Consider the following 27,923-nt stretch of genomic DNA (forward strand, 5'->3'; position numbering starts at 1 on the left):
TCAGTAAAAGGCAAGTGGAGGAGGCCCAAAAGAATCTGTTCATCCTGTGTCAGGTTTTAAATTTATTCTAAATGCTATCACAACCTGTTCTACCAAAGGTTGTATTTATGTCATTTTGTGTCCTTGCTGTGGGAATACTAGATCCATGGTTAGAACATGCGTCTTGAAACACAAATCACATGTTAAAAATTTGGTTTCTGAAGCTCCTCTCACAAAACATTTTCGCCAATTAAAACATGATCCCAATGACTTAAAAATTTTTGTGACAGATAAGTTTCCATTACGACTGCAGGGTTAAACAGATATGCAGAGTGATTACTTAAACAGGAAATGTGCTGGATTTTTAAATTAAATTCCCTGACACCGAATGGACTCAATTGGGATCTTTCTTGTTTTCTTTGAATCAACAGTTTTGAATATACTATTTATTGGATTACTGTGGTCATTATGTTGTTGCTTTAAGGATTTAGAGTAATTACAAACACCTGTCTGTATGTATACCAGTATGTGATGTATTGCTACATGTTGCCATTTGTACTCTGCAGAATATTTGAGCTTTGTGCCTCATGTAAATGATTGAATGAATTTTGAAGGTATGTATGATTGCTTAAGCAATCCATAACAATTTTGTGTTTGAAACTGCTGGTGATTTTTTACTGTTCTCTTGCAGCTTGTAAAAGCCTTTTGTGAAACAGGGCAATATGCGCTGCCCTGTTGCGTTCTTGTGCTGTGTTGCTAACTGTCCTCACCACGGCATGTGTTGAAAGAAACCTCTGGTGCGTTGAACTCTTCATTCACAGCTTTGCCAACTTCTCTCCTGGACCTCTACTATAAAGACCATGAACTTCCGTCTTGAATTGAAAGGACATTTGGTTTCCAGGTGATTTATTGCACTTGTGCCTAAATAGTTTTGATAAACTTAATACTTCCATAACTGAGGCTGGTTTTTCGCAATTCCAGGTAGGTGGCAGATTTTGTGGTGGAGTTTGAGGAGGGCAGGGTTTGGGGAGGGGAAATGCCTCAGCTGAATATAATGCCAGAGTCCACCCTCCAAAGCAGTTATTTTCTCCAAGAGGAGAGAGATCCGTTGTCTGGAGTTCAGTTGTAATACCAGATCTTCAGGCTCCACCTAGAGGTTAGCTACCCTAGGCCTGGCTGCTTGCTACTGTTTAGCAGAAGCCAACCAGTAATTTACTTCTGGGGATCCATTGTTGCCAGGCAAGCAACAGAAAAAAGTCACATGGACAGGAGACAAGGAAAGAGCAACAGCTCTATGTATAGTATGCCTCTTATCTATTTTTTATCTTCAAAAGTCCAATCAAAAATACTTCCACAACTTATGATTTTATATTCAAAGTTTTTTACTGGTACCAAAATTCTCATATAAGTCTGGATCTGCACAATGTATGCAGAGGATACTCCAAAACAAAGGTTGGAGTGAACTGAATAAGAGTAATATAGAAGTGTGAGGAATATCTGTTTTAAATATGGATCCCTTTATATGTGTAATTTTGATGGATCTACTATTGGAAGCCGCCCTGAGCCACTTGTGGGAAGGGCGGGGTATAAATCTTAAATAAATAAATAAATAAATAAAAGCAAATTAGTGGTTCAAACTGTAGCTTGGATAAAGCATTATTGCGAAACAGGAGTATAGACCAGTTATGCCTGTAAGCTGATTGTGGTACTTAAAATTGTGTTGCATACATGTGCAAATTTGGACTTATTTGAGAATTTTTGCTATCAGTAAAAAACTGAATATAAAATCATAAATTGTGGAAGTATTTTTATTAGACTTTTGAAGATAAAAAAAAAGATAAGAGGTGTGATCTCCAGGTAAGGGCTGGTGATCACTCAGAATTACAACCGCTCTCCAGATGGCAGATATCATCCAGTTACCATATATTTCATGTAAGCCACTTCAGTCAATATTCTGGGGGTTGAAGTTTGGACTAATTATAATCACCTACAATTAGTAGGAAAGAACTGAAAAACAAGACAGTGTTTTTAATCGTGTGAGGGGGATCTATCCCATATGAAGAAAATAAAATGGACAACAGCAAAATCCTGCACAAGCACCATAAAAGAGCAGCAGCATTAACTGGACTTAATGACACATCTCTTAAAATATTACAGCCTACCTGGTAGCATTTAGGTAACAGATCTTTACTAGCTGCTGGAAGTACCGCAAGAAGCTGTTCAAATGGCATGAACGGTTTCGCTAAATCAAACTGAATCCTCAGTTTACTGATATTGTGGATATCTGATAGGAAAGGTGCATAATGGTGGGGATAGTACCTGTATGGAAGAAGACAATATCTTTTTAAAACACAGTTATATGCAAGTACAGAAAAAACAACTGTAATAACAGTACAGATATGTTCAGGCATGATTATTCTGAAAGATGGTTACACTAGTCAGGGTTGGGTAAAGAGAAGTTCAAGCAGTTGTGTTTTGCTTAATTAATTAATTAATTTATCAAATTTATATCTTGCCCTCCCCTGACAGGCTCAGGGTGGCTAACAACAGTTTAAAAACATTAGCAATTAACAACATATCATTTTAAAAATAAAATATATAATAAAACATTTCCATACATATTAAAAGTTGAAGATGGCAAGTTTCTAATTTCAATTATATTTAGTGAGATTGTCGGTATTGTAAGGTAATAGCCACCATCCCCTAACCATTGAAGGCAAGTTTGAATAATTCAGTCTTACAGGCCCTGCAGAACTGCGGCAGATCTCGCAGGGCCCTGATGTTTTTGGGGAGGGCATTCCACAAAGTGGGGGCTATTACAAAGAACGTTCTGGCTCTAGTGCTGGACAATCGAGCGTCTTTCGGTCCAGGGATCTTAAGGCAATTTTGAGACCCTGAAAGTAGTGCTCTCTGGGGGTACTTATGGGGGAAGGTGGTCCTGAAGGTAGACAGGTCCCAGTAGTGAGAAAAATTATGATCGAAAATATATTTGGTCCCAAGCTTTATCTCAGACCCCTCATTTGTAATCATATCTTACCAGCTCCATGACTGAACCCCATGGTAGTAGTAATGCAATATCCACTGTATTGCCTGGATGTAACACTCTGCCTGATCAGCCAGAAAATCACTTTAAAAGAAACAAAAATACAGCTTCTGTATTATACTTTCTCTTGTATATACTTATATCTAATTAAGTAGACGTTTTAGAAAGTAACTCCAACATTAGAAGTCCACTGATGAATTATGTCCTCGGGTAAGAAAAAAATGTTATTTAAAACTTGCCCTGACTTGGATAGCCCAGGTAAGCTGACTCTGGCAAGTATTTGGATGGGACATCTCCAAGGAATACCAGGGGCAGGATTCAGAGAGCAAGCCACCTCTCTGAATGTCCCACTAGGGGTTGCCAGACTTTCAGGCATGCAGGCACACACTCGCAAAACCAATTTTTAAATAAAAAACTTTCCAACAATAACATTCCCATCTACCAGGAAAATTACTGAAAGGGGCAACTTTATTTGGATATCATGTCACGAAAGTCCTACTGGTGTTCTTACATCAAAGACATTTTAATATTAATACTTACTCTGAAACTACTTCTACACCCATCTTTGTCATATAGTAAGTTCTTTTGTACTGCCGAAATTCGGTCTCAAACAAATCATCATCTTCTGTCTCATCCTCTAACACAGCTAAAATTAAAAAAAGAAAACTTTAAAATATGCTCAACAATGATTTGTTGTTTAGTTTTCAAACTGTTTCCAGTACAGAAACTTTAAAGTTGGTACAAGTAACAATTTGCCTCTGTAAGAAAGTAGTTAGAGGGAGATGGAAGCAAATCCATGGTGGATTCGATCCAATGACTCCTATCCTTCATGTCTTTCCCCAGGAAGAAGTCCTGCTGGAAGGGCATTATTGGATCCAAACCAACCTTTTAGGGTGCCTGCTTGCAGATTAATGATCAATGCCACATTACTAACTAGAGGGTCACTTGTGAATATATTGAGCTGAGAAGTTTCTCTCTCTATTCAACACATCCTCCTTGAATTCCTGATTGACTGTTCTCCAGGGCAAATCTCCCATGCATATCAGGTCAAGTCTCATCAAATATATTTTATTCCTCTTTGATCCAAATCACACAACTTAACTAACATGTTAAAGCAATTTGCCAGTCACTGCACTCTCAAAGGTGAGCAAAATGGCAAGTATTTACTAACTTAGGGTTTTTAAAAACCCTTAGGATTTTAAATGTTCTTCACTTAAAAAGGGAGGTCTCCCCATCTCCTTCAGATTCCCCCAGATATTTTATTTAGACAAATTTAAACAGCATAAGCACTGCACAATAATCTGGACTTACTTTTAGAAGCTGCTACAACCCCATTGTCAGTTTTCTCTAAAGCAGCCAAGAACATAGCGTTTTCCTGAGCCTGTTAAAATTACAGTTCATACTTTTCACACAATTACAACTCATAACAAAGCAATACTCACATAATATCAATACAGTACAAAGCTAAAATTTCAATAGTAAAAATCAAGGATTATCTGTTTATGCAAAGTTTTATTTTAACAAACATTCAGGAAAACCTTAATATATCAGGTTTTAAAGAAATGTTCTTTATGTATATTACCATTTAGATCACTTGGATCACAATTCAAAGCACACATAGTAGAAACAAATTCTGCAAAGATTTATGTGTGCTTAAAATAAAAACTATACAATGCTGTCCCAAACAATTTTGTGCTTTTGAAATTTATGAAATATTAAATGATGGTGGAATAAAGAGGCAGGAGATTATTAGCATAATTGTTATTTTCTGCTTCTGTTATGCATTATATTTATTGTAAATTTAAGAGACAACTCAGCAAGCATCACTCATACTTGAGAGATGTACCTCCTTCTGTCAGACCCACCTCCTGTGAAGATGAGAGAAAAGGGGAAGCAATGCAAAGGTAGCCTCCTTAGACAAGAGAAAATCTACAACACAATCCTAAACAGTGTTACACCATTATAAACCCACTGATGTTAATGGACAAAAGAGCATAACTTTGTTTAGGATTGCACTGCTAGTTATTCTCAGCCATGGTCAACCCTACCCCAGTAATTTCTATGCACATCAGAAAGCCTTAGCAATCTCTGTCCTATGAATAGTAGGAATACTTTGTCTCCCTCTCATTTGTTTTTCCAGCCTCCACTAAGCAGTGATGCACATGATGCACTGCGCCTCCCTCAGGTCAAAGTTCAAGCCAACCTCCCTATGATAGTCGTGACATATTTTCCTCTTCAACATATTGCCATATAAATATACTTCATTGATCACATTCAATGGGTCTATTAAATATTGTAAAGACATCTGCACTAAGCACTAAGCACTAAAAACTAATTTTGTATTTTTAAGTCTCTACTAAGTGATTTTCCCCTATACAATGATTAAAGACATTTAAACTGTTAACCTTGTGTTTCTTTTGCTTTTTTGATTCTTCAGCTGCGATTCCAGCAGCTTCGTTCAGGTATTTATTGCCCACTTTGCTTTCAAACCACTTGAGATCTACAAAGATTTCACTGAAATGTTCACGATCAAACTGTTAACAAAGAAGAAAAAAATTAAATTATATCAAACATTTGCCGAAATAAAGAATGTGCAAGACATGCCACAACCATTGTAAGGGATTATGAAAAGACAACTAAATTAGATTACACAAATAGCAGCCAGACTTACTTGTGGTCACTTTAAGGTTGTAGGAAAAGTGACTGGGCTGCAGAAAAGGCTGTCCTGTCTTCTGCTGTGGCTGAGTGCAAGGGCCTTGCCATGGAAGCTAGGCGTCATCTGGGTGGGAACATGGCAGCCTTTCTGGCAAAGCAGCCAATCACTGGCTGTCTGGATTGGCCTAAGGGAGGGGTTGGAGCAGATCGAGGAGCACAATGACCATTCTGGTCTACTCTTCTCCTTCATCAGGCCATGCTGCTAGGGTTCACTCCAATTTGGACATCCTTCCCTCAGTTTGGCATGATGTTCCTTGTTGCTTTAATTCTATTACAGCTTTAGGGTTTCAGGCATTAGGCTGGGTCCACTGGAGGGAGGCTGTAATTGTGTGCCCGCCTCTCCTGGGTGGAGACTGCTTAAGGGGTCATGGGAGTTGAGCCCTGTGGTGGCCTTCCCAGCTTGAAGGCTGTAGCCTGGCTCCACTCCCATTTAGCAAGGGAACTACACAGAGGCTTGTGCCCACATGGGTTCACTGGTTTGCCATTCCAGGTTTGCCCCCAGCATGTGAGTTGGGGAAGGATTCCATTGGTCAATAGACAGGTCACCTAATGCCTAGATTTGTGCTTAAAAACAGATGTATCACATGCAAAATTTCACCTAGGTAAGTGAAAGAGCAGAATCTTTTACATAATACTTCAATATGTGCAGTTTGTTGTAACCATTTTAAAAGACTGCTTAGTTCCACAAAAATGAAGTTAGAAGTAGTAAGTTTGTTGAACAAGTTGTTTCCCCTAAGGCAACTGTATAACAAACCGCTGATCAACAGAAAGTACAAGAGTAACTGCTGTAAAATGGTAATCTAAGGAAAACTTTGAAGAAATAAGTCTTTTTTAAAAAGGACTGTTAAAAGGAGTAAGTAGCTTGACTGAGACAAAAGGAAAGTTCTAGCACAAGAAAATCAGATTTGTAACTGAAGCCTAACTTCACATGTTAAAAAGCACAGTATTTGTATGTAACTTGTAACATGTAATGCAGACCACCGCCACCCCGATAAACTAGATGCATATATAGTGCAGGGGGGCGGGGGGTTGGGGTTGTTTCTACATCACGTTACAAATTACATTTTTGGAAGTCAGGGACAGTTAAGGCTACAGAGTGAAACTTCACATTCAGAATATGCTGCAGGCACCTGCAGTGAACCTGCTAATTCTAAATATGTAAGACAGCCTTCAAACCCCCTATCACACCACCTCAAGTTGTCAATCACCTCTACCTTCATAATAGGTACAAATCTACTTTTCAAAATGAAAGTTAAAATTCACAGGACCTTAGAAAGAACCTGCAAGCTGAACACACATAGGAGGACAAAAGCTGAATGGGCACTGTATCATACAAGACTAAAGCTATGCATAGTACACACAAAACATACTTACATCTGACAATTTTGTAAGATATTTTTCAAAACGCTGTAAGTTGAGATGCCCACTTTCATTAATATAACCTATTTAAGAAAAAAAAGTCTTATTTTATTTTTATTCTACCCTTTCTTAAGGTGGCAGTAAAACTGAAATAACTTACAGTTCTCTTCCATCTTATGCCCCATCACTTAATTTTATCTTCACATCAACTATACAAAGTAAATTTGGCTGAGAAATACTGTCCAGCTCAAAGTAACCCAATGATATTCACAGTACAGTAGGATTTGAACCTCAGTTTTATCCTGACTCTTTAACCACTGTGCTACCCTGTTGTAGTGATTAGTAATATTTCTACAGATATTCACACAGGGCTGGATCCAATTAATTGTAAAAGGAAATTCATTATTTATTTATTATATTAATTTTTTATACCAACTATTCCCTACAACAGGGTTCAGGGCTGTGTACAACAACCCATTAAAACAAACCTATCATATGAGATGAAAAGATTAAAAATTACAATAAAATTCAAAGAACAATTAAGACAGATGGCGGTCAAAAATTTTCCAGAAATGCTACTGCCTTGCCGGGGGGAGGGGGAGGAGCGAAGAGTGCCAGCCAGATGGACACTGTCCTCATCTAAATGCCTGGCAGAACATCTCCACCTTACAGGCCCTGCATCAGGTCCCTCAGTGCATGGATGTTACTCAGCAGAGAGCTCTACCAGGTTGAGTCCAGGGCGCTAAAAATGCCGGCCCTGGTTGAGGACAGCCAGATCTCTCTTGGGCTGGGGTCCTCAAGCAAGTTCTTATCAGCTGAGTGTAATTCTGTTTGGGGGTATCTCAGGAGAGGTGATCCTGAAGATATGTGGGTCCCAGACTGCTAAGGGCCTTGAAGGTTAAGCACCAAAACCTTGAACCTGATATGATGCTCAACAGGTAGACAATGCAGCTCACCCAGCACAAGCTGAATAAGCGCTGTTTGCGAGGTCTCTGTAAGGACCCATGCTGCTGCATTCTGGACCAAAAATGATACAGCACAAGATCCAATCAGAAAACAAAACCTGTACAAAATTACTAGTAAATTCACTGAATGTAATAAGTTTAATATCAATAACAATTCATAAATAATTTCATAGAATTCCAATAAATATATACAAAGTTACTTCACGATTGCATCAATGCTGTGAACTCAAAGTGCTAGAGGGCAAAAGTCCATTCATAAATTATTCCATATTTCAAACAATTTTATTAGTAACATATGGTAATAAATTTCAATTTCATACATCATTAATAACTACTTTTTTTAATCTATCCCATATATTACTTTCTACCCACCCCTCCCCCTGTTACTTGACCCCCACCAGTGTTCTATACTTAAAATATTAATATTAAAGGTACCCTTAATTAATAAGAACCAAAATTAATATCCTCCCTCTTGTACTTAATCATTATCAAAAATTGTCCAATGTCCTTTTATTTTCCACTCTTTTTCTACATATCTTCTGAACTTTTTCCACTCCATCTTAAATACTTCTAAATCATAGTCTCTCAAGGTTCTTGTTAACTTGTCCATTTCACTCCATTTCATAACTTTTACAATCCAATCCCATTTCTCTGGTATTTTTTCTTGCTTCCACAACTGCGCATACAATGTCCTAGCAGCTGAAAGCAAGTACCAGATTTAAGTTCTATCTTCTTTTGGAAATTGTTCCATTTGTAATCCCAACAGAAAAGTCTCTGCAACTTTGTTAAATTCGTAACCCAAGATCTTAGAAATCTTTTGTTGAATCATCTGCCAATACTTTTTCGCTCTTTCACAAGTCCACCACATATGGTAGAACTTTCATGTTTTTTACATTTCCAACATCTGTCTGGAATCTTATTGTTCATCTCTGCCAACTTTTTAGGAGTCATATACCATCTGTACATCATCTTAAAACAATTTTCTTTGATACTCTGACATGTGGAGAGTTTCAAAGAGTTCTTCCACAAATATTCCCATGTACCCATCTGTATTTCTTTATTTACATTAAATGCCCAATTAATCATTTGAGATTTCACTACTTCATCTTCAGTAGACCATTTTAAAAGTAACTTATAGATTTTCGAAATTAATTTTTCATTATCTCCAAGCAGAACTTTTTTCATTTCTGTTTGTTCTCATCTTATTCCTTCAGTTTTAAGATCACTTTCCACCAAAATCTTTATTTGTTGCATTTGAAACCAATCATATTTATAATTCAGCTCCTCAGCGGCTTTCAACTCTATTTTACCGCTTTGTATTTTTAATAGTTGATTGTATGACATCCATTTTCCCTCTCCTGACTCAGCTGTTACTTTTATTACTTCTGTTGGCACTATCCATAGTGGTTTTCTCTCATCACCATATTTCTTATACTTCATCCAAATATTTAGCAAATTATTTCTTATGTAACGGTGAGAGAAAAAACCATCCATCTTTTTCTTCCCATAGTACATATAAGCGTGCCAGCCAAATTTATTTCCATGGCCTTCCAACGTTAAAAGCTTTTTATTCAATAGCGTCACCCAATATCTTATCCACACTAAACAAACTGCTTCATGATATAATCTTAAATCTGGTAATTAAAATCCTCCTCTTTCTTTAGCGTCTATTAAAACTTTCATTTTAATCCTTGGTTTCTTTCCAGCCCATATAAATTCTGAAACCTTTCTTGGCCATTATTAAATTGTTTACTGTCTTTCACAATCGGAATAGTTTGGAATAAATACATTATTCTTGGAAAAATGTTCATTTTAATTGCAGCTATTCTACCAAGCAATGACAAATTAAGCTTGTTCCACTTTATCATATCTTCATCCATTTTACGCCATAACTTTTCATAATTATTTTTAAACAAATCAATGTTCATCATTATTTCCACACCCAAATATTTTACTTTAGAGGTAACTTCACATTCCGTTAGCTTCTGCAATTCCTTTTGTTTACTTGCATATTTTTACATAAAAGTTTTGCTTTTTCTTTATTAACAAAGTCCTGCCAATTCTTCAAAATCTTGTATTTTTGCTAACAATAAAGGTGTTACTTATGTAGGATTTTCATTTATAAACATTATATCATCTGCAAATGCTCTATATTTATAGGTAAATCCTTTAATTCTCATTCCTTCTATTTCTTCATCGTCTTGTATTTGCATCAATAAGATTTCAAGAGTCATTATAAGCAACAATGGTGAAAGCGGACAACCTTGTCTTGTACCTTTGCTGATTATCATTTCTTCTGTAAGATCTGCATTTATACATAGCCTTGCATATTGTTCAGTATATATTGCTTTTATCATTCTTATAAAGTTTCCCCCCAACTTTATTTTTTCCATTACTGCAAACATAAAGTCCCAGTTCAAATTATCAAAAGCTTTCTCTGCATCCGCAAAAAATAATGCAACTTCCTTCTCTGGATGTCTTTCATAATATTCTACAATATTTACAACAGTTCTAATATTGTCTCTTATTTGCCTTTTAGGGAGAAGACCTGCTTGATCTTTCTTTATAAAATTGATTAAATATTGTTTAAGCCGTTCTGCCAGGATTCTTGTGTATATCTTATAATCATTATTTAATAATGAAATTGGTCTATAATTCTTTACATTTGTGACATCTCTTTCTTCCTTTGAAATCAACGAAATTACAGCTTCTTTCCATGTATTTGGTATTTTCCCATTTAATCTTATTGCATTCATCAATTTTTGAAGTTTCGGTACTAATTCTTCTTTACAAGTTTTTTAAAAATTTTTGCCGTATATCCATCTAGTCCAGGTGCCTTTCCAATTTTCATTACATTAATCGCTACTTCAATTTCTATTTTTTCAATTGGAACATTCAAAATTTTTTCCATATATTCAGTTAAGGGTGCTATTTTGATCTTTTGCAAATACGTTTCGATCCTTTCTTTCTTTATTTTAACACCCTTAAATAATTTAGCATAATACTTAAAAATTCTCTCTTTATTCCTTCTTGATCTACCATCTCTTTTCCATCAGCCACAATTTTGTTAATAATTTTACTTTCTCTCTTTTTCTTCAATTGCCAGGCCAAATACTTTTCAGGTTTGTTTGCTCCCTCAAAAGATTTCTGTTGTAATTTTTTCAAATTCCATTCCATTTCCTTATTTAACAAATGTCTCATTTGTGTTTATAATATTGTAATCTCCCTTATAATTTTCTTTTTTTCCTGGCCTTTTTCTTAATTCACCTTTTTTCTTAATTTCATTTTGAATGTCCAAAATCTGTTTATCTTTGCTCTCTTATTTTTATTATTCAATGTTATTAATATTCTCTCATTATTGCCTTGTAGGCATCCCAAACCATCTGAAATTTTATGTCCTCTCTGTCATTGACTTGGCAGTAAGCTTTAGTTTCATTTTCTAAAAATGTCACTATTTCTTTATTTTGTAGTAAATCTCCATCTTCTCGACTTTTAGACAATTTTGTAATCTACATTATTGGGTTATGGTCAGCTCCTATATTGGGTAAAATCTCTATCTTTTTTGTTATAAGTCCCAAATCTTTGGTATCCCACAACATGTCAATTCTAGAAAAAGAATTATGTCTGGCTGAAAAAAAGGTATAGTCCCGTAGTTCAGGATTGAACTTCCTCCATATATCCTCCAAATTCTCTTGTTTAACCAGCTCAAAAAAAGACTTTGACAATTTCCCTTCTTTATCAATTTTTTTCTTCCCAGATCTATCTATTGTATTTTGAATTGTTCCATTAAAGTCCCCAAGCAACAAAATTTGCCCAAAGGATCAAGATGTTGCGTAATATTTTTAAAGAAATTGTCCTTTGCACTATTTGGAGCATAAAGTCTCAACAATAAAGTTTTTTTAGCATTCAATGTAATTTCCACCGCTATATATTTTCCCTCTTTATCTTTAAAAACCAATTTCGGGTCTAATTCTTTTTTAATATAAAAAATTACTCCTCTCTTCTTCTGTTCAGCCAATGTATAAAATTCTAGTTCCAATTGCTTATTCCATAAAAATTTATAATCCTTTTGTCTAATGTGCAGTTCTTGTAAACAAACTATGTTACAATTTTGTTTTTTTATCCAATGAAATGTTGCCCTTCTTTTTTGTGGTGAGTTTAGTTCATTTACATTCCAAGGTATCAATTTGTAATCCATCATGGTGCAAATTCTTTATTTTCTCCATAGAATCTACGCAATTCCTGTGTGTTTGTAATTGTAATCCTTTTCCCTTGAACTTCAAAGCTCAAACCTTCAGGTATTATCCATCTGTATCTCATTCCATTATCGCGTAATTTTTCTGTCAGTTTTTTATATGCATTCCTGTCAGTTAACACTTGTCTTGGCAACTCTTTCATAATTCTTATTCTACTACCTCCCACTATCAATGTCTTTTCAAAATTTTTGTTCATGATTTTTCCCACCATTTCTTTTGTCATAAATCTTATGACCATATCTCTTGGCAGATTGTTCTTTTTTGCATAGAGTGAATTCACTTTATACATATAGTCATACATATTTCTATTCCCTTCAGGATTTTCCTCCAAAAATTCTGCAATTATTTTTATTATGTATTCTTTCAGATCAGATTCTTCATCTTCTGGTACACCTCTCAGACGGATCTGTGTCTCCATCAACTTGCAGTCATGTATTATCACCTTTTCTTGTAATTTAACAAGGTGGAATCATGTGTTTTCACTTTCTCTTCCACCTCTTGTACTTTTTTTGTTATTACTACATTCTTAGCTCTATTTCTTTTTTTAATTCTTTTTTTGAGTCCTCAATATCCTTTCTTATTTCTTTTTTAGAGGCAGTTATCTTTTCTTTCACCCCCTTCATTATCTTGGCTTCCATTGCGTCTAATTGGGCTTGCATTTTCTCCACTGAAGCAGACCTAGCATGGGTTTGCTTCAGGTCTGACATGTAAAAAAGATCAAAAATTTTTATCTCACCAAATTAATTTTGGACCATCAGGTTTAATAGAGTGAAGCTTGCCCTTTCCAATTAACCCAATTTCTCTGTCCTCTGAGCCTCCCAGGCTCAGATATGAATGTTTAAAGTTTTTATTTTTCCAAAATGGCAGTCGCGATTTTGGCTTCACTTAAAAAAAATTTTCTTCTTTTCCCTTTAACCAATTAAAATCTTCTTCACCAGTATCCAATAGTCCTTATTTTATAATTGCCAACTCAGTTATCTCCACTAATTTTTAATGTCCCAGTCACTTTAAAAACTTTGTCCTCCCATCAATGGCCGCCAATGTTTCTGTCTGATCTTATAATCCTAGAGTAGGCTGTTCACTTCTCCAACTTCCTTCTTCTTCCTCTGATACTTCCTGCTTTTCCTGCCACCAAGTCTTGTTTCACTGGTAGAAAAATCTCACAACGTCTGACATACTTCCTGTGTTGACTATGAGTGCTGCAGATCTATGACGATGGGGCTACCTCCTCAACCGCAGATAGACTAAACAATAAATTCCTTTCTCCTTTTAGCACTGTCTTTTAAATTTACAAAGTTCAAATTTAGCCCCTTTTCTTTTCCTCCTTTCAGGCTTCCATTATTTCCAACTCCCACCTTTTAATTTTGTTTTGTTTAGCTTTAGTTAGTCCCAGAGTGAAAAGACAGCAATCAGTACCTTTTTTTTGGTAGTTTATCCAGATCAACACCAGTCTTTTGTAAATTAGATGTTTAAAGTTGTAAAAGAAGATTCGGATCCTGTCGAGCTTATGTCAAATAAATGACTCTGGAAACTTCTGCAGATGATGAATATGCAACTTCTCTCCGGAGATCCCGCAAAGGAGCCCCCCCCCCCGGGACTCCCTTTCAGCCAAGGTAAGTCTCCTCAAAGTATCTGTGCATATCTTGGACAATTCTCTAGCTGAGAAAAGTAGGCAGTAGGCATTAATTTGCCTTTTACTACCCTGAACAGAAGTGCCAGCCTGCCCCCATTAAGGAAAGCAGCTCAGCTCGCCATTTTCCGATCCCGGAAGTCCCCCACACTCTTGACCCTTTATGCTGTCAGGCCCACAACACCAGAGAGATGTCTTCAAAGTCCCATCCTCCTTCAACCTTGTTGTGCTGGTACCTTTTTCTTGATGTATCAGCACAACAAGGTTGAAGGAGGATGGGACTTTGAAGACGTCTCTCTGGTGTTGTGGGCCTGACAGCATAACGCGTCAAGAGCCTGTTGACTGTACAAATCTTTCCTCCTGGACGAAGATGTCATCACGTTGAAATGTGTAGAATATGCTGCTATCCACTTAGAGGACAGTTTGGAACGTCTGCTCCGCTTGGAATAATTTATGAATGGACTTTTGCACTCACTCTAGTGCTTTGAGTTCACAGCATTGATGCAATCGTGAAGAAACTTTGTATATATATATATATTGGAATTCTATGAAATTATTTATGAATTGTTATTGTGTACTAAACTTATTACATTCAGTGAATTTACTAGTAATTTTGTATGGATTTTGTTTTCTGATTGCATTCTGGACCAGCTGAACTTTGTGTGTCAGTCTCAAGGGTAGGCCCACACAGAATGAGTTACAGTAGGTAGTTTGTAGGTGACTGCTAAGTAGATTGCCTGACGCAGTGTAGTTGGGAAGCCACCAATCTGGCAAGATTTGCAATGTGGGCCTCCATGGATAAGGAGGCATCCAGAATCACACCCAAGCTTCTGACAGCTAGTGCCAGTGTTAAGGGCACACCATCAAGAGACAGGAGTTGGCACCCCAGACCTGAGTCCTCCCTGTCAGCCACAGAACCTACATCCTAGCTGGATTCAGTCTCATCCAGCTCTGTTAGACATCCCAAGATAGCCTCCAGCCCCTCAGCCAAAGCAGCTGGGGCAGGTATCTGGCTGGTCAACTATCAACAGATATAGCTGGAAGTCATCAACATACTGATGACATCCCAGCCCAAAGCTCCGCACCAGCTGGGCAAGGGGGCACATGTAGATGTTAAACAACATCAGGGAGAGGTTTACCCCTTGAGAAACCCTGCATACCAAGGGGTACCTAGGAGACACTTTGGCACCCTCTGGAGGAATGAGATAAGCCATTTCAGGGCAACTCCATGAACTCCTATGTCAGTGAGGTGATGGGTCAAAATATCATGATCGATCATGCTGAATGCTGCTTTAAGGTCAACAAGCAGCAGCAGCAGCATCAACCCACTTCAATCCAACTGTCTGTGGAGAGTGAGTGTGACCAGTGATTCCCTCCACTTCTCTCTGCAGCCCCCTAAACCCCCAAAAGTTGTTCCTGAAGGAGAGGGATTTTCCAGGAACAGAGTGAATGCAACACAAGGCAATACAGCTTGATGAGAAAAGGGTAAAAATTACCCCTCTCCCACATTATGTGAGTACTTCCATAAACAGAGTGATACTTCACACGAGTCTGATTTCTGCTGACTTCCCCTTCTTTCACCACTCCCCATGTCACATTTCACTTTGTTTCTAAGGATTTACCTTTCTAAGAGAGACAGGAGGCTGCAGGGGGAAAGACCGGAGGCTTCTTTCATGCATTTTTTCCACTTACAGTTCATCGGATTAAATGCATAGTGCCCAGGACAGAAAAAATGTAGAAAAGACACTCATGTTTCAAAAAAAGAAGAAAAGAACAGAAAACAAGACACCTAAGATGGGAACAATTATCATCTTTTCCCAATCTGCCAGTCTCTCAATACCTTTAAGGGCTTGCTACATCAGAGGACATTAATTACATACTATAGGCAAGCTTACCTCCAAGATCAGGCAATACAGCCATGTATGTTCTATAAAGTAATGGCAGTGCATCATGGTTAATATGTAAATGAGGTAGATGAGGGATAAAATCATTTCCAACAAGAAAGCCCATTAAGATCCAATCATCTATTATGCTTTCAACTTCATATTTAAATGGGAGCTTGTCCTGTTAAATGGAAGAAGATATTAATCATTTACAACCAGTGACATATGCAAACCAGATAACAAATTTGCCTGTAGATCACTTACTTACTTTAACTGGTGAAAATTCATAGTCAATATATTCTCTCATTAATGACAAGTGCAAAAGATGAAAAGTGGTTTCTTCGGGAGCACACGCTCTGTAAACCATTAAATAGAAGAATAAAATGGCAAATGTTAAACCATCCACTACCAAATATTAACACTTAAGCTAACCAGCATTTGTGTTTAATGTTTTTAAGTGGACTGTATATTTTTACAATTACCTTTGTGACTTTTTGCCACCAAATCTGACCTCTTCTCTCAAAAGGGAGAAATTTGGCTCATGGCTTGTTAATCCAAGCATAATCTGTTGAAATAAGTATTTTGAAATGAGTTTCTAGAGTCAACCATCTCAAAAACATTTATTGTCAACTTTAAATTCTTTACAGAAATACTAAGTCCTGATTTAAAAGGACCATACTAAGATCATTGCATGTTACTGTGCCTCTTCCCTTAAGCAGCTCTCACACATCTCAAAAAGCTGTTTCCAAAAGACTTAGAAATCTCAATATGTATGCTGAAGTATTTGTTCAGCCTGAAGAAAAAAATATTTTTGTACAATATATATTAATATCCAGAATCTCATTTATTCCCAAATAAAACATGCATATATTTTGAAAAGAACATACCAAGTCCGCATCTAGACCATACAGACAGTGCCTTGTATTTGGATCATGGTCAGGTTTTGCTTTTTCTGATCTAATAAATTCCATAATTTTATGTTCTCCTTCTCCTGGAGTCTGAATGAAAATAAAAGACAATTTCTAAATTCTGCATTGTTGAATATTAACTGTAAGAAGCCATTATTAATATAAAAAATAACCTCATGTCCTGATAAGTAGATAGTTACTCCCTGCCAAGATTTGTCTGTAGAAATCTTCATGTTTACAAAATACTTCAGATGTTCATGCAATCTGGCCATGAACTCAGTCCCTGGCAACAGAAACCTCAGAGTTAGCTTTAACAAACCAAAATCTCAAAAGATGGTTTTTAGAAATTCAGTTGGGGAAATATTCACAGTAAACATAAGGGACACACACAGTAATCTGAGATTGGATCTGATGAAATTCAAGCACAGCAGAATTTGTAGATATGGCTCTTTCCATCTCCCCCTTTCCCCAAGAACTCCAAGACCTAAAAAAAAAAGGGGGGGTCACGAAGCCCAGGATGGAGGGTGAAGAGGGAATCAGATGAAATAATCACTGGCAAAATAGGTGGACACCATTCCATCCAGTTTCTTCTCCTCAGTGCTGCTGCCTTAGGTGACACAGCTATTCATCTGCATAATTCCCACAGCCTCCAGCATCAGCTTTGAAATCTCAGAAGGTTTCTGACAGAAAAGTGAAATACATACTCGCAGCAGCAAGCACAACTGTTCTTGTGTTTTGTAGGATCCGACCCTCTGAGTTGTACTCTGAGTTGCAGTAATCTTCACTGATGGTATGGACTTCCATTAGGAGGACAGGACTTCCTTGCCTTCCCCAATATGGTCTGAAATGTTCCTCCTGGGAGTTCTACAACAGCATGAGATTGTGTAATGGAAGTAGACGTGCAATGGAAGGGGAAAAATTAGTGAAACTCTTCTCCCATCTGCTATCAAATATCTACAGATGGAACCAAATTCCTAAACGTATGCATTGTTTTGTTATAGGTGCCCCTACCTGAAAAACCAGTGTAACATCATTTTGAAAATCTAATCTCCCGGGACTGTGTGAAATATTAAACTACTTTAATGTATGCTGCTCATTCTAAAAGAGAAAAGATCTGGTATATCAGTTGATGCCTGATAACAGAAGGGAGATTTTTCACTAATTTCCCTCCTTCCATTGCACAATGTCTACTTCCATTACACAATTGCATGCTGATGTAGTAGTCTCAGGAGGAATATTTCAGACTAAAGTAAAAAAAAAAAGGGATAATTCAATACAAGGTGTGAATGCTGAAGAAGGTCTGGAACTTAAAGTCTTGCATGGCACAGACTGGTGTGGTCAGCAACATAATCAACAGGAAGTAAGAGTTCTATGGCATTAAGAGTCAGAGTCCATGGCATAAATGAAGCAGTAGAGTAAGCACTGCTAGGAAAATAACTTTGAAAAACTTGGTTAGGTGTCACAGCAGCCTAGGGAAGTGTGTGTGGTGGATACAAATGTAAGAGAAACGCAGCAGATACTGTATTTAAACAAGATTTGTACAGGGATGGTAGTTGGTAATGTGTTTTTCTTATATTATTTTTTCCTTGTTTAATATACTTCATTAAGTGCAAATCCGTTCTATTATTTAAATCTTAATGAGTCTAGAATCTGAAACGATTTATGAATCTAATGTTCCATCATATCAAATGGCATGCTATATGACTATTTCCCAATAAATACTTGAGAATACCTTTGGAGTAAAGAAATTTAGGTTGTCTGTTAGTTCAGGTAAAACTGATCTCATACATGTTTGCTTTGTTTCTAGAACTGCCCAGATAATCATTGTCCAAACAAAATACTGAAATTGTGCTGGCGTGAGCTGCTGATGCAACTTGTAAGAGCAGTCTCGTAACAATGACTCTGAGACATCTGCTGCATTCCAAAGCAGTCACACTGAGTTCTATAATTTAAGAACTTTGATATCTAAATCTTTCAAAAACCACATCCTTTGATGTCAAATGGGCTACCAGATTCTTATAAAGTGCAAAAGAAAGGAAGACTTTTTTTTTTAGCTTAGCATGTGAAGGTAACAAAAGACTAAGCAGATTTTCCCCACCTGGTGTAATGCAATTGGAATCAAATCTGGCCTCTGTAGGAAGAACTTCTCCTTTTTCCAATGCCTTTTTAATTTTGTCCTCTGCCTCTTTTGCTGACCTATAATATTATCACTGTTTAGCATTTATTTAGTACTTTAAAGCATTAAATTTACTTTACAAACATTGTCAAAAGTCTTCACAACAGAATGAAGGGGTGGGGATGGAGTAAGGGTAGAAGATAATAGCTTGCTTAAGGCTGTCTAATGAATTACTGGGTGAGGTAAATGTTGAACCTGAGATTTCCTGATACACAGTTAGCACTGTTTGTCAATACAATATATAATATATATACTATATCTATTATACAACCTTTAAAAATATATATAATGCTTTAACTGCAAGCTATCAATGCAAAATAGAAAGTGCATGATTCATTGTTTTCTTAAGGGTGAATGATAATTAAAAATATATACAATATTTAACTGCAAATTCTTGTAAAGTCAGAAAACTGTATTTATAATGACCAAAATTCAAAGAAAGTTAAACATGCTTTTACTTCTATTGATCAATGGGTTTTTCTCAGGATTCTTGAATCCATGTTTTTAAGCTGTACACTTTAGCACACACATGGAATTTTCAGCAAGTACAGGCTTCCCTATCATGCAGCTCCTACACACATGAAGAACCTCTAAACCAGGGATCCCCAACTCCCGGGGCCACGGACCAGTACTGGTCTGTGGCCTATTAGCAACCAGGTTGCATGGGTTGCTACCTTCTCTGTCCTGGCCCCAACCTAGTGGAATCAGCTCCCTAAAGAGATCCGGGCTCTACCTGGCTTGCTAGCTTTCCGTAGAGCCTGTAAAACGGAGCTATTTCGCCAGGTTTTTGGGTGAGACAGCGGGCATCTATCCATTAGATCGGTTGGCCTCCCCTACTGTATTATCCTACTGCGCTAATTTGATGCACTGTCCTGATACATCATCTTATCATATTGTTCTGCCGGACTATTCTGTTGTATTGAATATTGTAATTGGTTTTTTATTATTATATTGCTGTGATTTTATTATTTATGTTGGAGCCCTGATGGGGGAATGGGCGGAATATAAACAAGCAACAACAACAACGGTGCTCATGGCTTCCTGGTTTGCAGATCTGGGAACTGAGAGAGGTAGGATGGTGTTCTCAGGGGAAGCAGCCCCACTGCCCCTTTTGCTGGGTTGGGACCCGGGCAGATGAAAGAGGCAGCATGGCCTGGAGAGGCAGCCTTGGAGTGAGGCCACGCCACCTCTGTCATCTGCCTGGGTCCTGGGCAGGCAGAAGGGGCAGTGCGGCAGTGACCTTTGCCTACTCCTCATTTAAAGACCCCCACCAATCAGCTGATTGCCTGGGGTGGCAAAAACCCCAGTGCTGCACCCCCAGTCCATGGAAAAATTGTGTTCCATGTGCCAAAAAGTTGGGAACTGCTGCTCTAAACAATATTGATCTTTTAAAGTTTTAATACAATAAGCAAGGGAAAATGTACAAAAATTTAGATGCACAAATATTAAAAAGTGAAACAAGTATTTGAAAGATCAAGATAGGTAGCTGTGTTAGTCTGTAGCATATATAGGACAAATGGACTCACATTCTAGCTGTATCTGAAAAAGTGAGCAGTGACTCACAAAAGCTCATAACCTACCACGAATTTTGTTAGTCTTTAAGGTGCTACTGGACACTTAGTCTTTTCTACTGCTAAGTATATGAAAGTGAACAGTATTGCCAGCTAGGTAACAAATATAGAAATATAGCAATTTTTATAGAACAAAATGATAAACATAAATCCTATCACAACTCAGTGTAGTTTTCACCAACAGACATTAATCAATGAGTCCAAGAAGCATGATGAAACTAGCTTTAAAAATGCCTGTACCTAAAACGTCTGCCACGTTGCTGGTTCATTTTCGCTCTTGGAGCTACTCCATCAACTGCCATAAAGAAAACTTTTCTTGGCTTAATAATACGAAACAGTACTTCCAAGTAGTGAAATATATCAGCAAAGATCTTGTCTTCAGAGATTCTGAAGTGAACATCATCATCATTGGGGTGTGAGCACTGATGAATTATGCCATTCATGTCCAGGTACAAGTTGTCAAATTCTGGAATCTAACATATACATTTAGAACCATAAATACATAAACATGGTAAATGGTTATTAATACGTTTAGTGATTCTATAATTCACAATGATGCAGATTCATTATAATTTCTATTGATCTCTAGTACAATATTATATTCTATAGTATATTTGACAAACAGTCTTACCGCTACATTCCACTTATATTCTGAGTGGTGTTCCACACTGAGTGGTGTTCCTTGCTTTAAAAGAAACTTGTCTATTTAACCAACTTGCAAGTAATAAAAAATATGACCCACTTGCAGAAAAGACTGCTTTATGTAAGCATATTTTGTTCTGCGTGCTCAAGGATAAAATAAGATAGAAGCACAACTCAAAAGAAAACACCTTGATGTTTATTTATCTACTAACCATGGGTGTTCAAAAGAGCTGTAACTTGAACTCCCATGATGACAGAGCCAAAGAAACAAGGAATGTTTGAAAAATAGCATTTATCTCCCTCTGGCGTTACTAAACACTGCCCATAAGTATTACTCACTGTAACACTCATCATCTTCAGAAACATGCCTCTTCAGAAACATGTAATAAATAAGTTTTTGAAATTTTCATAGCACATTCAGGATCTTTATTATTTCCCTAATCTACATGATTCAAAACATCACCATATGCACCTGCCTAATTCCACCACCACCCCCCGCCTAAAAGTGAATTATAACAAAATGAGTGGGAGGATTTTGATTCCCCCTCATCAAAATTATTGCCAACAAAACAAGTACAAAATTAGCACCTATAGTCCTTCTTCTAAGCAAGCAAATCAAAAAATAATGGGCATATTTCAGTGAGCAAAATTCAAAATATCACACTTCCTCCTTCCTTCCACTGCACTTGAGTAGTTGCAATGACTTACAAACATCTCCATTTATTTACAAAATCTATGCTCCGCCTTTCTGCCCTCATCAGGGCCAAAGTGGCTAACAGATAACATACATAATAAAATATGTTTCAAAACAATTAAAACCAAACAAAAACATGTCATTATAATAATTAAAATCAAGCTAAAATCGCATATAAAACATTTTTAAAATAAAAATATTGGGCAGGAAGAAGGGATAACTGAGGGAATGTCAGGCCAAACAAAAATCTTCATCCACCAATGGAAGAAAGCAGCAGGAGGAGACACATGAATCTCCCTAGGGAGAAAGTTTCAGAGTTTTGATGCCATGACCAAGAAGGCCTTCTCCCAGATTGCCATCCACCTAATCTCAGAAGGCTTTCATTTTAATTTAGGCATTTATCAATACTATAAGTGAGTAATACTAAACAAAATATCTTGCCACTTATTAAATGGATGGAAGCAAAGGTCAGGAAGAGCCAAGGGTGGGTTCCTGGAGGGCAGCTGAAGTCCAAGCAAGAGAAACCAAGTCAAAAGTCCAGTCCAAGAGTTTCAAAGCAAGTGAGCCATTACTAAGGGATTGTCCCAGAGGCACAGTTAAGCCACCCAAGGGTTCCTCATGAGCAGGGATGTAGCAGAGCTGAAAGCTGTAGTCAGAAGCCATTCAAGGGTCACACAAATGAGGCAGAAGCCAAGGCTGTGATTGGTGGTAGAATGATTTGTTGCTTCCACACCTAACAGCCTTCCTCTCTTGGCTGTTTTTTATAGGCATGTGCCTAAGGGTCAGATATGCAGCCAGATGCTCAGGAGTAATTCTGCAACTACTCATACAGCTGATGTCAGGCCACAAGGTGAGCACTCTGTCGTCTCTCCTGCAGTTCTTCCAGTAGCCTCTTTCTGTGGCGCTTAAAGGGTGTGGATAAGGCTATTATTCAGTACAGCCTGTGGTTGGCAGTAGTTCCCAACTTGAAACACCAGCTACCACTGGAGGAACTGAGGATAAGTAAACTGCAAGCTCCCTGAGATTCAGGTCTCATGCTGGGTGTGGAAATAAAGCTCCATCTTCTCTAAAAGCCCACCACCCTTCACTGCAGTTTCAATACTCTCATCCAAGCACTAGGCAATTGTCAAGAATAGAGCAAGCTGGCCACAGCGTGCTTATTTTATTCCTCTTTCTCCTTAGCCCTCTTGCTCTCCTCCAGGAACCTGGACACTCTCACTCTGTCATATGAGCTACTGTGCCTCATGCTTACTGTTTTCCCTTTCAGTTTCCTTTTCTTACTCTTATGCTTGTCAAGAGTAAGAAAAGGAAACTGAAAGGGAAAACAGACAGAACACAGGAAGGAGTGTGCAAGCCCACAAAACACAGGAACTAGTGCTCAAGCCTCTGTTTGGAGAATTATTTGAATCAAGCCTTTCTCCCTCAGCCTAATATAACTCACATTGTTGGAAGCTCAAATACTATACTTCCCCTCATCAGATACAAATGAAACAAATAATTTCACTGACACAAATACTCAACAAATAATTTAAAACACTTGGATATTTAGTGCCTCCCTAGACACTTTTAATATATATATATATATATCCTAGAAAATGAACACTTTCAGCGAGCTAAAAGATAAAAGGACAGAATATTAAATACATTTCACTATTGCAAACTGGTACTTCTTTACCTGAAACAAAATGGTACAATACAAACAACACCCAACAAACAAATGAAAAACAGGTTGTAGAGGGTTCCTAATGGAAACAAAACTGCAATTTAAATAAAAATATTGCAACGCTGTGATCTAAAAGGAAGCTGACAAATGTTTTTCCCCAGCTGTATCATTTTAACCCAGTGTCTTAACTGAAACCAAACCACCCAAAAAACTAAACATTGAACTACATCCAGTAGTGAACTACAGCTTAACATCAAACAGCCCAGCTCAATGCCTATCAATTCAGAACTATCCTAAGTAAGTGGATGTAACATTCCAGCCAATCTACTGGATAGTAACTATCCAAATACAGTTATTATTTTGGAAATTGTGGGATTATGGAACTCGTGACAATACTTAAAAAAGTAAAAGTGGCTAGTTTACATTGGTTTAAAGCAGCTGTTATTGGTTACTCAAAGAAAACAAGTAGACCACAGAAGTTGTGTGACTGAAGGAAGGCTTGCAGGTCAGGCACATCGGCATAACATAAAAGCCCTGTTCACATGTTACACTGAACATATGACATATGTAAATCTATAAGTATCTTTTTGTAAGAAGAAAGAGTCAACCTACATTTACTTTTCAAATGAAACCAGGCTTCAGTCATTGGTAAATATATTGCTTCATTCAGCTGAATATATTACCCAGCACATGTATCAAGAAATAAGTGCACCCTGTAAACAGACTGTTCGCTGTAACTCATGAACAGGGATGCAGTCTCTGGTAATTAAAAACCAATAACTGAATTATCAAACTAAGGAATTGGAAAGTCTTTTCAGCCTGCTGCCTCCACCTTCCCCTCACCTACAAAACCTGAACCGCTTGTATAACTGGTGTGCTTGCAAGTTTAAGAGAAAACACGAAGATGCAAGACGAACGTATTTTATTAGAAGAAATTCTGATAAGAAGAAAATAGTCTTTATTCAAGTACGGGAGGGGGGGTTCTTTTTCATGAAAAATAAACGAAAGCAAAACGCATGTTCTAATCTAGACAGTTGCCGATATCAACATGTTCTGTTAGCTTCCAAGCGCTTCGCATATCGAAGTCAAACTGCAACGTTACCCGTTCCGGGTAACTTTGAACGAAGTTACAATTAGGAGCACACGAATGACAAGTGGAGGAGGCATTGCTATTCAACTCTTCCCCGCTCAAAAGTACCGCCCCCTTCTCTTTCTCGCAGGTCAAAAGCTACGAGGGACTTGACCGAGACACGCTGCCCAGTGAAGAGGAGAAAAAGTGAGTATTCCGAACCTCAGAAATACCACCAGCCTTACGTGTATTCGTCGAACTGGGTCAGTCTCATACATATCCGGAACCGCTGGTACTGCATTATAAAGCCGCTGCCCAGCCTCAGGCATATCCAGGCGGGGTGTCTCGGGAGAGGGTGGGGGGTGGGGAGCGCGGCTTGGCAAACAGACTTGCCCACCCAAGTAGCCACGGTCGGAGAAAGAAAATGCCGGGACTGATGCCCGGTGAGGGGAGACCCCCTCCGCACATTCTCAGAAAGTGGAGAGGGACAGAAGGATTTCCCAGGCACTCCTTACCTGATGTTCCTTCAGCACCTGACTGAGGCAGGGATACCGCTCCGAGATCCACCGGTAGAATTTGGGCACCCCCATGGTTGTCCCTGTCTGTTCACCTCAGCTACCCGCTCACGCTCCAGCCGTGTCGGATCCAAAACAACCACCTCTCCTCATAATCGAAATACTTCCTTCCGGTGTGAGCCCGAGACAGCCATAGAGTCGTAGCTGAGACTTTGAGCGTCCGACTCTGCGTCAATCGCTAAGGCAGGCTGACAGGAGAACGCTCCCCTGCTGGAAGCACTGAGAACTACACATTTATAGCTACAATCGGGCGATGTTGGGGACATAGCGTTTTCCGCCCCGCGGCTTCCTTCTTGCAGCTTTTAGACAGCTTGCAGGAGCTACCCAAAACCACCATGGGCCCAGGGAAAGATTTCATTTCACTCCCCCCTGGATCTCTGAGGTGCTACTGGGGTCAAATCATAACAAATCATTCAGCTTCTTTATACCATTAATATAAAATATTCTATTAAGAAACAACGAAGGAAAAGGGACAGAAAATAGATTTCACGTATGATTTTCAGTGGACTGAAATAGGTCATGGCTAAAAAAAAAAAAGCAAGTAGAACCAGAAATACTCGCCAGCCAGCTAGGGATGCCACCCTCCAGGTGGGACCTGGGGATCAGACGGGGATCACAACAAAATAAAGAGGTTAATGGTCAGGTCAAGGAAAACTGGGGAGGTGTGAAAAGTTAATTTGCTACAATAGACATACACCACAACCCATCAAGAATTATTTCTTACTGAAACCTTCAACAGATGAAGTGGAAACATTGGGTGCTGGATTGGCTGAAGGCTCTTCAATAAACAGTGGATTAGGTAGTTCTTCCTTGTAAAAGATAAATGTCCAAAGTGATTGTCTTTGATAAAGAAAATTGAAATGGAGTTACCAAGCTAGCCCTCCATCAGCAGTCACAAGGAAAAATCACAGCCTTCTCAAAGGATTTGAACTAAAGAAATATTACTGCCCTCACAAAGGATTTAAAGTATAGAGAATACAAAGTATAGAGAATTATAAAACTGAAAAATGTAAGATCATAGCACTAAAATATTTGTATGTATTTATGTTTTATATTATGTTTTATGGTTTTAATGTCGCACTACGTTTAATCATGCATATGCATGTCTATGTAAGCCGCCCTGAGCCCGCCGCGGTGGGGAGGGCGGGATATAAGTGGAATAAAATAAATAAAACCACTACCATCTTGAAGGCCCCCATCCCCCCAAAATGGACAGTGGAAAACAATGTACATCTTATCTCACTAATGAGAGTGACTAATTGGTAGCAAATCTCTTAGAAAATCAGTTACTATTTGTTAGCACATCATTAAAATTGTGTATTTGAAATTATTCTGGTTTACAGGGGGTTGTGTCCTGTTCTTTGATGAGAGTCTTTAATAATGAGAGATACTGGCATGCAAGTTATGTGATTTAATTGTTTGATGTTTATGAAAATCTGTACACAATATTTATATAAAAAGGTTATTTGAGTAATATTTCATAAATGGTCACAGATGTATACTTTTGTCATTTTTTGTGACGCTTTGCTTAAAACAACATGAGTTAAACTTTATTCAAAATAAGCTGTTTCTACTCCAGAACCAAGAAGGGGGGCAGCTGCTCTTCAAAATAAGCTGCATTTTTCTTCTTCTGCACATTTAATGAAAGTATAACAGCTTTACTGTCCTTTGCTTCTGGACACAGCACTACCACCATACACCTTAAAATATTCAGGAAAAGCTCGTAATTTGACAAGTGGGCACACCTGAATGTGTAATTTTTTAAAAAAACCCATCTGTCTACAGGCTCAGGGCAGAATTCATTTTTGCCCACCCCTATTCATTTTACCGTCGCAACAAGTTTGTGAGGTAGGCTGAGAGGTACCAACAAGCAAAAAGTCACTTGGAGCCACAAAGGAGAGCAGTGCCTCCCTAACATCACACAGCCACATCACAAATCTTTCAATAGGACCCAATGTACATATTCCCAAGCATGCCATTGGTTTAACTTCTGTAGCACTGCAGTCTAATCAAGAACAAAAACGTTCTCCTCAGATGAAAAGAATCATTAGCTACTTTGCTCCCAACGTATACCTAACTAAGCACAGCACACTTATCGGAAAGTGGGAAATCCTGTTTAAATCAGTGAATGCAATTGACTTTACAAAAAGAACTACTGAAACAAACACATGTAGCCTCAAGCTGTTTCTTCCCAACACTGTTAACCGATCTGACCACAAGGAAAAGTGGTTAAAAACCCACAAGGCTGATCACTGTTTAGAAAGTCAATCTAAAGAGTAATAACTTGTTCAAAATTGGTTGGCTGTTTAGTAAGGAAAAAAAAGGCTAATTTCATGTTTGGGAACAATATGCATTAAGGTAAACATGTTAAAAGTTATTCAAATTAAGTCTGAATTTCCCCCAGAAATGAACATCAGTATCATCTAACCAAAGATCACTAATCCACATAATGTTCTCCCTCATCCTTCACTGACATACTGATTCCATAATAATTTACTTTCATTATTGCTTAATTTAGCCATTATGGTCTGAGAGTTACTTCATAATACCTTTTGTACTCAGATTCTATCTCCAAGTATAAATTACAGACGAATGAACATATGTATACATCTCCACTTTTACTGACAACACAATCAGAATGGAGTGCTGAGAAAAACTGATACTTGCCTTAAACATAAGTGCCAGAAAAAAGCTATTTTAGTCAGCAAAGTAGATTTAAGATGAGCACCTTTGAGTGCAATTTCAGCTGTTTAATTTATTTACTCACAAGGAGGATACTGCCAGAAGGATACTGC

General features: G+C 37.8%; 1 protein-coding gene across 4 annotated transcripts in view; it reads right to left on the reverse strand.

Moving 5' to 3' along the window:
- The window catches only part of XRN1 (5'-3' exoribonuclease 1), a 79,861-nt gene extending 54,599 nt beyond the window's left edge, over positions 1–25,262 (reverse strand). For 3 of the 4 annotated variants that reach the window (XM_060242297.1, XM_060242295.1, XM_060242296.1), the window contains exons 1-14: positions 25,069–25,251; positions 20,726–20,958; positions 18,837–18,934; positions 16,912–17,021; positions 16,718–16,828; positions 16,313–16,395; positions 16,099–16,186; positions 15,843–16,011; positions 7,112–7,179; positions 5,428–5,556; positions 4,334–4,403; positions 3,563–3,668; positions 3,017–3,106; positions 2,142–2,298 (exon numbers count right to left, since the gene is read on the reverse strand). In XM_060242297.1, coding sequence (XP_060098280.1) covers positions 2,142–2,298; positions 3,017–3,106; positions 3,563–3,668; positions 4,334–4,403; positions 5,428–5,556; positions 7,112–7,179; positions 15,843–16,011; positions 16,099–16,186; positions 16,313–16,395; positions 16,718–16,828; positions 16,912–17,021; positions 18,837–18,934; positions 20,726–20,958; positions 25,069–25,143 — 1,587 coding nt within the window. In that variant the 5' untranslated portion in view covers positions 25,144–25,251. Of the gene's footprint in view, positions 1–2,141; positions 2,299–3,016; positions 3,107–3,562; positions 3,669–4,333; positions 4,404–5,427; positions 5,557–7,111; positions 7,180–15,842; positions 16,012–16,098; positions 16,187–16,312; positions 16,396–16,717; positions 16,829–16,911; positions 17,022–18,836; positions 18,935–20,725; positions 20,959–25,068 lie in introns of all 4 variants that reach the window. The other variant, XM_060242294.1, reaches the window with a different exon arrangement.
- Between the last annotated feature and the right edge of the window lie 2,661 nt (positions 25,263–27,923).

Source organism: Heteronotia binoei, chromosome 6, assembly GCF_032191835.1.
Source record: "Heteronotia binoei isolate CCM8104 ecotype False Entrance Well chromosome 6, APGP_CSIRO_Hbin_v1, whole genome shotgun sequence".
NCBI lineage: Eukaryota > Metazoa > Chordata > Lepidosauria > Squamata > Gekkonidae > Heteronotia > Heteronotia binoei.